Here is a 13,759-nt window from a genome sequence, read left to right on the forward strand (position 1 = left end):
GATAACATTTAGAAACTTACCAACACATGCTGGTATATCTCCTTCTCAGAAGAAATGTTACACACAAGTAAATGTTTGTGATAACATTTAGAAACTTACCAACACATGCTGGTATATCTCCTTCTCAGAAGAAATGTTACACACACAAGTAAATGTTTGTCATAACATTTAGAAACTTACCAACACATGCTGGTATATCTCCTTCTAAGAAGAAATGTTACACACAAGTAAATGTTTGTGATAACATTTAGAAACTTACCAACACATGCTGGTTTATCTCCTTCTCAGAAGAAATGTTACACACACAAGTAAATGTTTGTGATAACATTTAGAAACTTACCAACACATGCTGGTATATCTCCTTCTCAGAAGAAATGTTACACAGAAGTAAATGTTTGTGATAACATTTAGAACTTACCAACACATGCTGGTATATCTCCTTCTCAGAAGAAATGTTACACACACAAGTAAATGTTTGTGATAACATTTAGAAACTTACCAACACATGCTGGTATATCTCCTTCTAAGAAGAAATGTTACACACAAATAAATGTTTGTGATAGCATTTAGAAACTTACCAACACATGCTGGTATATCTCCTTTCCATTCTCCTTCTTCATTACAGACAAGACTGTCATTTCCAGTGAGGCTATATCCAGTAATACAGGAATACTGGACCACAGTGTGAGCAATAGTGGAGTTTCTTGGTAATGTAACCTGTCCATTTAGGATTGTTGGAGGTAGAGGACATTGAATCTCTGAAAAATAAAAATATTGACAGTATTAGAAAACTAAGGTTGTTGGGGGTAAAAGACATTTAATCTTTTAAAAATAAAGACACTATGGAGATAGAAAACTTGTATATACATGGTTAAACTTATAACCTTTCTTTCCTTTGTAGAGATAAAAAAATTTATTCAAGTTATAATAAAAACCATGGAAAACACTTTGGTGAGTTTTCCTGTAAAAGTATTTTTAAACATTAAATATAGAACAGTTTTCATCACGACTTACCTCTGCACGTGGGAGGAGGCCCATTCCACTTACTATCTACATCACAAGTTAGTAAACTTCTTCCTATAAGTTTGAATCCTTTGTTGCAGAAGTACTGGACTGAACTCAGATAATATCGAGTCCCATTGGATAGTTCATAACCTCCATTTGGAATACTTGCAGGTGGACCACACTCCAAGTCTAGCCATATCAAGATAGATTAACAATTGAACGTGTTACCATAACTTTAGAAACTAGCCATTGTGACAGGTTCATTACTATATTTATTTTAAGATTGATGTTTGTTTTACCTAAATATACATTTAGAAACGCATGTAACTTATACTGTATATTGCGAAATTCCCACCTATTCCTTAAATTTGTAGAAAATTCTCAACAATGTGTGTATGTAAATATGTAAACACTAGTGACTGCTATTAATGATTAGTGACACCTATTAATGACTAGTGACTAGTATTAATGCCATCGGAAATTTCGAGAATGTAGCCTAATGATAAAGGTAGCCATCGCAACACTGGAAACAATATATTTTGTTGGTTTGCCATAATTTGTATACTATAAATCTCAAAAGCTATAACTGTGAACACTTATTAATTGGAAAACTACAGATATTTGGCCAGGAACGTTTTATAGATTTCAACTTTATAAACGTCTGCTGTAAAAAATCAGCTTGTAAACAACATGAGACCAGCAAAGAATACAGAGGTAGCTGTATCTCGTTAACTTCGGAATTAATTCGCTCATCGTGAACCCACGATAACATCTCGAGGAAGTTCCAGACCAAAAAGGTTTAGTATTATCTGTAAGTTTGTAAACTATTTGTATGTAAATCCTTATTTGTAATAACTATTGATAATAGCAGTTATTATTGTAAATTGTATTATTGTTTGTGTATTAAAATGTATTCGTATTACAAAAGAAAATTGTTTACCAATAATGTTGACAAGTATCAATTTGATACATTTCAACATTTAATGAACTTCTAAATCAAAATCACAATTTAACTCAGTTTCGGGCTATTGAAAATTGCAACACGTAACACAATAAATTAGAAATTCATCAAAAATAAATTATAATACGTAACACCATTTACTTAAATATAAATATTCTGTTAAATCACTAGCTCATACTTATGAAAATCTGTGTAATAAGAATCACTAGCTCATACTTATGAAAATCTGTGTAATAAGAATCACTAGCTCATACTTATGAAAATCTGTGTAATAAGAATCACTAGCTCATACTTATGAAAACCTGTGTAATAAGAATCACTAGTTCATACTTATGAAAATCTGTGTAATAAGAATCACTAGTTCATACTTATGAAAATCTGTGTAATAAGAATCACTAGTTCATACTTATGAAAACCTGTGTAATAAGAATCACTAGTTCATACTTATGAAAACCTGTGTAATAAGAATCACTAGCTTAGACTTATGAAAACCTGTGTAATAAGAATCACTAGTTCATACTTATGAAAATCTGTGTAATAAGAATCACTAGCTTATACTTATGAAAATCTGTGTAATAAGAATCACTAGTTCATACTTATGAAAACCTGTGTAATAAGAATCACTAGCTCATACTTATGAAAATCTGTGTAATAAGAATCACTAGTTCATACTTATGAAAACCTGTGTAATAAGAATCACTAGTTCATACTTATGAAAACCTGTGTAATAAGAATCACTAGTTCATACTTATGAAAACCTGTGTAATAAGAATCACTAGTTCATACTTATGAAAACCTGTGTAATAAGAATCACTAGTTCATACTTATGAAAATCTGTGTAATAAGAATCACTAGCTTAGACTTATGAAAACCTGTGTAATAAGAATCACTAGTTCATACTTATGAAAATCTGTGTAATAAGAATCACTAGCTTATACTTATGAAAATCTGTGTAATAAGAATCACTAGTTCATACTTATGAAAACCTGTGTAATAAGAATCACTAGCTCATACTTATGAAAATCTGTGTAATAAGAATCACTAGCTTATACTTATGAAAATCTGTGTAATAAGAATCACTAGTTCATACTTATGAAAACCTGTGTAATAAGAATCACTAGTTCATACTTATGAAAACCTGTGTAATAAGAATCACTAGTTCATACTTATGAAAACCTGTGTAATAAGAATCACTAGTTCATACTTATGAAAACCTGTGTAATAAGAATCACTAGTTCATACTTATGAAAATCTGTGTAATAAGAATCACTAGTTCATACTTATGAAAATCTGTGTAATAAGAATCACTAGTTCATACTTATGAAAACCTGTGTAATAAGAATCACTAGTTCATACTTATGAAAACCTGTGTAATAAGTTTTTATAAACACTTACATCGACAACTTGGTGGAAACTGACTGAAGAAACTGCTGGCAAGACAAGTTCTAGTATTGGGCCCCACCAACAGATGGCCTGGGTCACATGCATACTCCACAACGCTTCCCACTGTCAGACTTGGTAAATTTAGGGTAGAGTTGGGTGGTCTCTCAGGTTGTCCACACGCCTGTGGCTCTGTTAGAAGATAAATCTCATCATTACATTCTCACCTATACAGTAAACGTCACCTAACTTTGTCCTGAGATGTTTTGTCCACTTATCATCATTACATTCTCACCTATACAGTAAGCGTCACCTAACTTTGTCCTGAGATGTTTTGTCCACTTATCATCATTACATTCTCACCTATACAGTAAGCGTCACCTAACTTTGTCCTGAGATGTTTTGTCCACTTATCATCATTACATTCTCACCTATACAGTAAGTGTCACCTAACTTTGTCCTGAGATGTTTTGTCCACTTATCATCATTACATTCTCACCTATACAGTAAACGTCACCTAACTTTGTCCTGAGATGTTTTGTCCACTTATCATCATTACATTCTCACCTATACAGTAAGCGTCACCTAACTTTGTCCTGAGATGTTTTGTCCACTTATCATCATTACATTCTCACCTATACAGTAAGCGTCACCTAACTTTGTCCTGAGATGTTTTGTCCACTTATCATCATTACATTCTCACCTATACAGTAAGCGCACCTAACTTTGTCCTGAGATGTTTTGTCCACTTATCATCATTACATTCTCACCTATACAGTAAGTGTCACCTAACTTTGTCCTGAGATGTTTTGTCCACTTATCATCATTACATTCTCACCTATACAGTAAGCGTCACCTAACTTTGTCCTGAGATGTTTTGTCCACTTATCATCATTACATTCTCACCTATACAGTAAACGCCACCTAACTTTGTCCTGAGATGTTTTGTCCACTTATCATCATTACATTCTCACCTATACAGTAAAGCGTCACCTAACTTTGTCCTGAGATGTTTTGTCCACTTATCATCATTACATTCTCACCTATACAGTAAACGTCACCTAACTTTGTCCTGAGATGTTTTGTCCACTTATCATCATTACATTCTCACCTATACAGTAAGCGCCACCTAACTTTGTCCTGAGATGTTTTGTCCACTTATCATCATTACATTCTCACCTATACAGTAAACGTCACCTAACTTTGTCCTGAGATGTTTTGTCCACTTATCATCATTACATTCTCACCTATACAGTAAGCGTCACCTAACTTTGTCCTGAGATGTTTTGTCCACTTATCATCATTACATTCTCACCTATACAGTAAACGTCACCTAACTTTGTCCTGAGATGTTTTGTCTACTTAAATAATATAAATTTTTCCAAATGTTAAATTTCTATGCAGCTACTGTATATTACATGTTCACTGTAGAGATATTTGATCATGATGTGAAATGAAAATATTTATGGAATTCGAGATGATCAAAAATTGCTCAGTTCAAGCAAGTTTATCAGACAGGAGTAAAATTACAGTGAATCCATTTATTCTATTAAACTTAAATTATATGATTTATTTAAAGATAACAGTACAATAAAACAACGAAGAAATGTTGAGTTCTAACTAATTCTCTATGACAGGAAAATTTACACAAGTCTTACAATTATAACTTATATTAACAATATATCTAATAGTAACTCACTGTGTTGACAAATAAAATTATAGTTCGCATTACAATCTGTGTCTGACCAAAGCCAGCCTCTACTTCCATCGTATGCCGAACAATTCTGATTTGTTGCAGGAAGATTCCAGAAAGATATAGTGACGTCATTGCCTGAAAAGCGATTCAGAACATAATGAACTAAAGGAAATAACACGAAACAGTCCAAAAATTCACTTGATATGCAAGGCAAGTTATCAACTAAGACGAGTTACATTAAACTAGTTAATAAAGATGGATCAGCAGCCACCTCACAACTTACCGTTAATCCATTTCCAGTTCTTCGGTTCTTTTGGATCTCGGACAGCACCCATCCAGAACTTCGTTGTCGGACGATTTCGGTGCCGACGATACATTTCCCAGCTCAGAAATCCCTGCAGGGCCGGACTTGTCTCGTCGACGAGGGACCCTCCACGAACTTGACAAAACTCACGTGCTTGCGTGAAATTCTTTGGTTGGTTGTCATAAAAAATATAACATTTTCCACTGTAAGTTGAAGTGCTTCCTAATGGCTGGTCCCTGAATGACGGGCATCTCTCAATAGGAAGTGCTTTAAAAACAAACAGTACGTTTAATTAAGTTGAACTAATTACTTCGCTTTGACTAGGGGTTAACATAATATCTTTAAAAGGTATTTTTAATGTTATAATACGTTGGTTAGAGGGAGCTGCAAGTTGTAATGATGTTAAGATAAAAACGTTTAATAAAATAGTTTTCATGTAAATATGAGGCTGACCGAAGCACAAAGATAGTTTAATAGATAGTAGAGTTTTTCTAACTGGTAGAGCAAATAAGTATGTTTTCATTTTTAGATATGAAGTGGTACAATTAAAGGTATTTATTACGTTAGTGTGATACAGAGTCATATCTAAAAGAGGACTACAAGTTTAACAGTGCAAGTTTTTTAAAATCGTTAATGAAGAAACAAAGTAACTTTTGTGATTTATGTGCATAATTTAAAAGAACTCGCCAATGGAAAAACAGCGTTACAATATTGGTGTCAGAAGTGAAATTACAATAGAACTTCAACTGTCAAAGATCTTAACAGTATATCGAAACGACAAAATATAACATTATATTGGTAACAAATTATGTTTAACGAAAAAAACTAGGCCTTACCTCTGTCCGAATACACTAAAACTTCACAAATCGACAGCGTCTGTTGACTTGGCGTTTCTAGGTGAACACTCACGAAGGCACCAGGAATGGAAGTTACACAAGGAACATAAAGTGGACGACCCTCCTCTGAAAAAAGTTATTTTATTATTGTTAAACTACCATGAATCATAAGTAATAAACTGCATGACAAAAATTAGAATAGGTAAAATGTAAATAAATTTCGCTCACATGACAAATGTGAAACTTACCAATAAAACCCGTAAATTTGTTGCAAATAGGGTTCACACCAAGATCAGGTCGATTATTGCCCACACGCACGACAACGGTTACTTCTTGACCGCTTGCTGTTAATAAAATAAAAATATTATAATATTGTTATAAAGTGTAGGGGCCTTATTACGATAAGAACACTCAGAACTCTAGTAATATTTGGGGTTTTTACATATTTACCTTATTTTAATTACGTTTCACTTAAGCTGTTAAAGATGCCATATGTACCTGTCTGGGGGGGGGGGTTTGTTTCGGAATATCTCATTAATTAACAAAGATATCTGAAACAAGAGTTATGTAACAGAAAATATTGTTGTCTTTAGGTGAAACCGTGAAGCGTGTGTTTGTGTGTTTTTCTTACAGCAAAGCCACATCGGGCTATCTGCTGAGCCCACCGAGGGGAATCGAACCCCTGATTTTCGCATTGTAAATCCGGAGACTTACCGCTGTACTAGCGGGGGGCAAAACCGTGAGGTAGGGAGAACAGTACTTGTCGCCAATTCTGTTATGACAACTTCATTCGAATATACATCTGACCGTAACCCTTATAATATACATTTGACCGTAACCCTTATAATATACATTTGACCGTAACCCTTATAATATACATTTGACCGTAACCCTTATAATATACATCTGACCGTAACCCTTATAATATACATTTGACCGTAACCCTTATAATATACATCTGACCGTAACCCTTATAATATACATTTGACCGTAACCCTTATAATATACATCTGACCGTAACCTTATAATATACATTTGACCGTAACCCTTATAATATACATCTGACCGTAACCCTTATAATATACATTTGACCGTAACCCTTATAATATACATCTGACCGTAACCCTTATAATATACATCTGACCGTAACCCTTATAATATACATTTGACCGTAACCCTTATAATATACATTTGACCGTAACCCTTATAATATACATCTGACCGTAACCCTTATAATATACATCTGACTGTAACCCTTATAATATACATTTGACCGTAACCCTTATAATATACATCTGACCGTAACCCTTATAATATACATTTGACCGTAACCCTTATAATATACATCTGACCGTAACCCTTATAATATACATTTGACCGTAACCCTTATAATATACATTTGACCGTAACCCTTATAATATACATCTGACCGTAACCCTTATAATATACATTTGACCGTAACCCTTATAATATACATCTGACCGTAACCCTTATAATATACATCTGACCGTAACCCTTATAATATACATTTGACCGTAACCCTTATAATATACATCTGACCGTAACCCTTATAATATACATCTGACCGTAACCCTTATAATATACATCTGACCGTAACCCTTATAATATACATCTGACCGTAACCCTTATAATATACATTTGACCGTAACCCTTATAATATACATCTGACCGTAACCCTTATAATATACATTTGACCGTAACCCTTATATAATGTACCAACAATGTAAAGCGTGTTTTTTCTTCGGGAAGAGCCGCAAGCCATGTATCGAAAACCTATCATGCTAATTAGTAGGCCACACCCGACCAACTTTCATTGAAGTTTTCTAAAAAATGGATAACATGCTAAAAAAAACAACCCAACTACAGCCCCAGGGTAGGTGTCGGATCCACCTTAATCCTTTATGATACTAATATGGTCGTAGCCTTCAACTGCCTGCTCTGTTAAACGACGTAACAATTACTCTTCTTTGGAATATGGAAGCAATATGTCAGTACAAACAGTTTTTATTTCACAAATAACCTGGAGTAAAGGAAGCGGATACTCACAACAACAGGCCATTCCAAAATCTACTCGTACCAGCTGAATCACGTAGACCTCCAGCAAATTTACATACCACCAGGGATCTTTCTCTCTCTTCGTCATGGTACAAGTTCGAAAGTCGAAAAAAGTGCTTGTACTGCCGTCAACAGCCTTCTCTGACATACCTCTTCCAGCAACGGAAGATTGCATTGGTGCTTTTCCGGCAGCGACGTTAAGAACTGGAAAATACATTCTCACATTAATTAAAATCATCTTTATCGTAAATGAGGTGGTTCTGTATCTCTTTAGTAGCTCATATTATAATATTCAATGTTAAAAGTTTTTAACTATCATAATATTTTGTTGGACGTTTCTTTCGATCGTGGCATAGCAATCACTAAGCCTAAAATTGTAGCGAATTATTTCAATTTCGTCACAAATGATGTTTCTATCCAAGAAAGAAATACCTTAATTAACTAATGCAATATTCTTTTCTTGAACTTTTTCGATCACAAATAACTCCATAAAACCCTAATAGAACGTTCGTGCACCTTAAACAGTAAAGATTCAGTTCAAACACTTTAAAAACTTTAGTAGTAAGCGTTAAAGCTGTACGTATATAAAAATGCACAAAAAATTGCAGATGTTAGACTCACAAAATCCGTTCAAAACGTCCCATTTGTAGTTATAATTTACTTGCTAGCCTAAAAACAAACGTAGAATACAAAATAAGGATCTGTAAAGGTCAAATTAGAGGTATTGAAACGCCTGTTCGTTTCTTCCACATTTTACATAAGTTAAAACATAATTCTAGTGTAAATCATGTTATCATAACCCCATTAAGCTAGCTTTCTTACAAATATTTATTGCTTCAAAAAACAAACAAACCACAATCAGGAATTACCAGCCAATAACAGACAAACATTACATGACTGTAGAACATCCAATGGTTTGTACATTATTATACAATCGATATCTTCAAGGAACTAACGCCTATTATGTTTCAAACGAAGGGATTAAATATATATCATTACATATTAAATTTTCTCATACACATTCGTAAAGCATCTAATTTAAAAGTCATGAAGGCATGTATAAAGCAATGTTTTATGTTTCATTTCTAGGAGGAACCAAAACAGTGGTTTGTAGTTTTAGTAAATAATGTCTACAGTATCTACAGCTGTTTCCTTATTTTTTTACATATTTCAGGTTTTAAATTATTAAGTTTTTATATCTTGTTATCGTTATTATATTAATCCATATTTTTTTTTATGGTTCACAGTATGGACCACAGCACAAATCTGTTAAATGACCAAAGGAATACTTATGAATTGGTGTATTCCTCTGGTGGATGGTAGGGTGGTTCTAATACAGTTACGTTGTGTAATATCCGTATGTTTACTACAGGGTGGATGGTTCTGATATAGCTACGTTACTACTTGTTTCGTTGTGTAATATCCATATATTCCGCATTATCATAGCTTTGCTTGACCTAAAAATGCTTGTATTATCATTCTGCACTAGATGACGCCAGTGAGCCGGAACCTTGTTTCACGCATTCTAAGCCTAACTAGAACGTAACACGTGAAGGTGGTTTTTCGGGCCAATGACATTGTGACTGTCAGAGGTAAGAAACCGGAACTACGAAGCTGGTGGACAATGCTATTAGACGTGCACGATAAGGGAAGAAGTAACAAAACATCAAATAGTTTATTATTACAAATAAACTATGAAGAGGAAAATACTGTATTCATGCTCAAAACTTTAACAAGTATCTGAAGAAAGAGTCAAGCTAAAATTTTACAAGAATTCACGTTATAAAATTTGTAAAACTAAGACAAACAAATAAAGGCAGCGTATAACCGGTGGGGGTTCCTTTCCCAGCTGTGTAAGTGAACTGAGGCAACAACACGGATTTTATGTACATACATTTCATCAACACATCAGTGAACATAAACGGGAAACTAACTTGGACGTTATACATCACGTTTATAAAACCAGTCATTGTTTGCTTTAATCATTCTTGTACATCTCTATAGTTATATAAAGACTTATTCTTAGTAAACACGTAAATAAAAATTCAGAGGATTGTGACACATTTTTACCCTGTTAAAATGAGCAGGTGATCCTTCTTAGCTGGTTAAGGAATGAAAGACAGATCAAATATCCCCAAACTGTCGGGGGGGGGGGCTTCGCTTAAATATGTGTTAAAGACATGTTACCCATAGACGATGAAACAACAACCTTTGAGGAAGGACTATAGAACAATGGATTATTTCTTTCTTTCACTAAAGATGTTCATTTAAATGAGGAACAATGAAAAAACAACATTAACCTAATTTGCTCATTGTTCATAAGACTAAAGTTACCATGGTAACGACAGAATTCGAGTTAAAAAAAAACACACAACTACTTACCACAAAACGGGATGCCAGTAGGGGTCCACGTGCCATTGTTGTTACATATTCGGCGTGGTTGGCCGAGCAACTCGAAACCTTGGTCACAGAAGTATGTAGCGATTGTGCCCGGTGAAATTTGTTCGCTACTGAACCGGACGGTTGCATGAGCCGGAGAACCGGGATACCCGCAGATAGCCGACGCTGTTCAATTGGCAATGGTTTAAGATATTGTTACGTTACAAACTCATTGTAATAACAATGCATAATTTCATGTTCGTATGATAACTAATCTTCGCAAAATAATAGAGCATAGAAGTAATTTTGATAGAGGACGCAGAATCACTGATTCGAGACTAAACACTTGACTATAAAAATACATAACAAAAGCTAGCGAAATAATTGATAGCAGAATGAAACACTTATCATATAATAATAACCATTACAAAACGAACTACAAAAACAAGTGATGTTAAAACACTACCAATGAAACGTGCGTGATCGTCAATTACCAACTTATATCGATATACTTTTAAAATTACACAAATCTAGTCTCTTGTTGAGAAATTAATTATTCATATTAAATTTTATGGTATTAGCATATGTCATTTAAAAGTCTTGTTTTTAATTCTCAGTATAGTTTTATAAATATATATGATGTTTCAATGAGTCTTAGGGATCTAAGTGTAAGAACGACAAGAAACAGTAGCGCTACCTGACGAGGTTACTGAATTTCAAATATGTTGTACATATTTTCAGATACACAATATATTCGTAAAAATTTTCGTTCATTAAATCAAGTTTTATTTGCCGAAATATTTATAGTGTTAAATATATGAAATGCTAATAAAAAATATAACGAACTTTGAAATTGGTCAAAATGTTGTTTTAAGTAAAATTCAACAATTAAACAAAGTTTTATCTCATTCTTACTTTTCTATATATTTTAGTTATAACAATGGTTTTTAACAACTCACCAACTAACTGTTTGTGGTCAGCTAGGAAAACGACGACAGTAAGGACGTGAATAAATGTCGTCTGTAAAAACGCCATATTCCACTTAGTTTTTAATGTCTACTGTTTTTCACCTTGCCCTTGAACGAAAGAAACCTTATACAACTTCTCACATAAAATCTCTGAATGAGAATACATACACGGCTTTATCTGGCGGGATCTGGGCGTCTCGAGCAGCTTAACCAATCACAATGTGCTCTGCTATAAGGCTTAAACTGTACGAAACGGAGGTGATGTCACACGATACAAAGGAACATTTGTGAATTTATTTGCTTAATCTCCGAGCGCCCCTGCTGGATAAATGGAAATTAATTGTTTAGAAACTTTTACCATCTAAACAACTACCAGAGAGTTAGTTACTAGCTTCATTGATACCTGCAGTATTTCGTAAACATTAACAATATTTCATTAAAATGTAGCACAGCGGAATGCCTGAGGAACTGGGTTTCGATACCGGTAGTGGGCAGAGCACAGATAGCCCATTGTGTTGGTTTGTTCTTAACTTTAAACAAACAAGCTATTTTGTTAAACTATCTAACTGTCGTTAGCATATACAATCCAATAACCATTAATTAAAAAAACAACAAATTTTACTAAAAAAACACATTATATATGGACGGACAGGTTTTATAGTTACTAAATATACAATACCATAGAAGGTATCATAAAGTATAGATCCAAATTTAATAAACAAATTTCAGATGTTCTCTGTAGACAAAATTCTATTTGATAAACAAACATAAGAAGAGGAAATACATATCCTTATAATTTGTTTCATAACGACAGATATAAACTTTATTTTAGATATTTATTAAGAAATAAAGACTAACACCGGATAACCCTGGTGACAAATCTCACCTTTAATATTTCTTTATATATGTATGTTATTCATGATTACAGAAACTTTATTAAAATTAATTAGTTTATTTTTACATTTTTCTTATACAACTTAATCTAAGATTTGATATAAAAAACAGCAGATAAGATTATGTATTTCTTTTGTGACAGTTTTACTTTTTATAATTCGTACTATTGACTGTTTTTCATGTTGTTGCTTTTCTTTATCGAATTGTACTTGAGCAAGGAAACACACTGTGCTAAATAATAATTTTGTAAACATTGATTTGCAAGCTTAATGAAGTAATTTATTTTGGGGGAAATACACTACATTGGTCTGTCGTCTATTTCTGTACAAATATGTAGGTGCTCCCCAAAATAAATCCATTTCGCTTATAAATAATTGTGTGCAAGCTTATTATTATTATTGAATTTTAAAATATTATAAAATTTCATTTGAATACTTTCATGACAAGCGACCCTATACGCAATGCATTATATTAAGATTTAAGTATAAAGTAAAATATTAAAAAATAAATAAATAACTAAAAAATATTTTTGTAACAGTTAACCCTAACGTTATTTTATTCTTCTACGGAGATACTAATGTTAATATAGACAATGTCAACCAACTAAAATTCAAACTATTCAACAGTTGATAATTTAACAATGGGAAATCGTCTTTATTCTCAAGAGATCAGGACAAAAGTAATTTTGTATTGTATTATATCTATAACTGCAAAAACCTCTGGTCTGGGCCAGTAAGCCTAAAGAAATCAGTTGCACCATTTTCCTCTCAGTAAATCAGCTTAGATAAATTGGGTTTAATATATTTTATCATACACATAAACACACACACAAATAAAGACAATGAAAACGATTACGGAAGAATGCCTACTTACTGACCTTACTCCAAAGGTCAATCGTGTCGCAAGGAGAGTAAACCGGACAAAACTGCACTCTGTGACCTATTTTTGACCATGATGCTATTGGAGTTACTTTGGATCTTTCTTCTCCAACCACGAGGAAGGGGTAATAAAGACTGTTACACAAAGTAGACCTTCCATGTTGAATGTTATAATCAACTAATTTATTTTACGTTAACTTCAACGTTACACAATGGTCTGTCCGTTCTCTGACCATCACAGCCATCGAAATATATAAATAATTTATTGTGATTTAATTAAAATGTGATTTTTTTTCGTCTTTTATTTTCAATTCCTAGTGGATCAACTGTGAGCTTTAGGGTTAATAATGCTAAAATTCGGGGCTCAATTACTCACGGTGGA

At 33.3% G+C, this 13,759-nt stretch overlaps 1 protein-coding gene across 1 annotated transcript; it reads right to left on the minus strand.

The window, feature by feature from the left end:
- Positions 1–584: 584 nt before the first annotated feature.
- LOC143229930 (sushi, von Willebrand factor type A, EGF and pentraxin domain-containing protein 1-like) lies at positions 585–11,767 on the minus strand. The gene is made up of 9 exons (XM_076462801.1): positions 11,597–11,767; positions 10,641–10,823; positions 8,250–8,462; positions 6,431–6,526; positions 6,183–6,308; positions 5,326–5,613; positions 5,046–5,177; positions 3,362–3,538; positions 585–1,194 (listed from the first exon to the last, which is right to left on the minus strand). The coding sequence occupies exons 1-9, from the start codon at positions 11,670–11,672 to the stop codon at positions 1,004–1,006; spliced, it is 1,482 nt and encodes a 493-aa protein (XP_076318916.1). The 5' UTR covers positions 11,673–11,767; the 3' UTR covers positions 585–1,003.
- Between the last annotated feature and the right edge of the window lie 1,992 nt (positions 11,768–13,759).

Source organism: Tachypleus tridentatus, chromosome 10, assembly GCF_004210375.1.
Source record: "Tachypleus tridentatus isolate NWPU-2018 chromosome 10, ASM421037v1, whole genome shotgun sequence".
Lineage (NCBI taxonomy): Eukaryota > Metazoa > Arthropoda > Merostomata > Xiphosura > Limulidae > Tachypleus > Tachypleus tridentatus.

Bases quoted from the DNA above. Each gene is read 5' to 3' on its own strand.
- LOC143229930 (XM_076462801.1), bottom strand. From the start codon at position 11,672: ATGGCGTTTTTACAGACGACATTTATTCACGTCCTTACTGTCGTCGTT. The intron at 3,539-5,045 runs GTGAGTTACTAT...ATCTTCTAACAG, and splicing joins TAATTTTATTTGTCAACACA to AGCCACAGGCGTGTGGACAA. The intron at 1,195-3,361 runs GTAAGTGTTTAT...TGATATGGCTAG, and splicing joins GTTTCCACCAAGTTGTCGAT to ACTTGGAGTGTGGTCCACCT.